The 378-nt window shown below is 34.1% G+C and overlaps 2 protein-coding genes across 2 annotated transcripts in view; both read left to right on the top strand.

Annotated features, from left to right (window-relative positions):
- The window catches only part of LOC109546287 (retrovirus-related Pol polyprotein from transposon opus), a gene marked incomplete in the record, with an annotated part of 3,548 nt that overhangs the window by 2,946 nt on the left and 224 nt on the right, over positions 1 to 378 (top strand). Inside the window, 1 exon segment of the mRNA XM_048670174.1 lies at positions 1 to 378. This exon segment is cut by the window's right edge and continues 224 nt beyond it.
- Positions 123 to 378, top strand: part of LOC109546288 (uncharacterized protein K02A2.6) — a 1,084-nt gene continuing 828 nt past the window's right edge. Inside the window, exon 1 of the mRNA XM_048661305.1 lies at positions 123 to 317. Coding sequence (XP_048517262.1) covers positions 123 to 317 — 195 coding nt within the window. The remainder of the gene's footprint in view (positions 318 to 378) is intronic.

The raw sequence follows: 378 nt of genomic DNA, 5'->3' as shown, positions 1-378 counted from the left end.
ATACCAGATTGATAATCCCAGAAAGTTTAAGGAAAGAAATCCTATCAAAACTACATTCTAACAGTCATCTAGGTATCAGAAAAACGATAGAAAGAGCAAATTTATCGTTTTATTGGCCGGGTATGAATAAGCAAATTCAGGACATGGTAATGGTGTGTAACACGTGTCAGACTTACCAAAACACACAAACAAGAGAACCCATGATTCCTCATGAGATTGTAAAAAGGCCCTGGCATAAGGTCGCTTGTGACCTGTTTCATCTTTACGGTGAACAGTATTTGTTAGTAGTTGATTACTACTCAAAGTTTTTTGAGTTAGTAAATCTACATAGAGATTTAAGTAGTGAAAATATTATTTCAGTGTTGAAAGATGTTTTTT

The sequence above is a fragment of the Dendroctonus ponderosae genome, unplaced genomic scaffold (assembly GCF_020466585.1).
Source record: "Dendroctonus ponderosae isolate FM_Combo_2020 unplaced genomic scaffold, Dpon_F_20191213v2 Dpon_F_20191213_1, whole genome shotgun sequence".
Taxonomy (NCBI): domain Eukaryota; kingdom Metazoa; phylum Arthropoda; class Insecta; order Coleoptera; family Curculionidae; genus Dendroctonus; species Dendroctonus ponderosae.
Note: the sequence above shows the minus strand (reverse complement) of the source record. Positions and strands in the feature narration are given on the sequence as shown.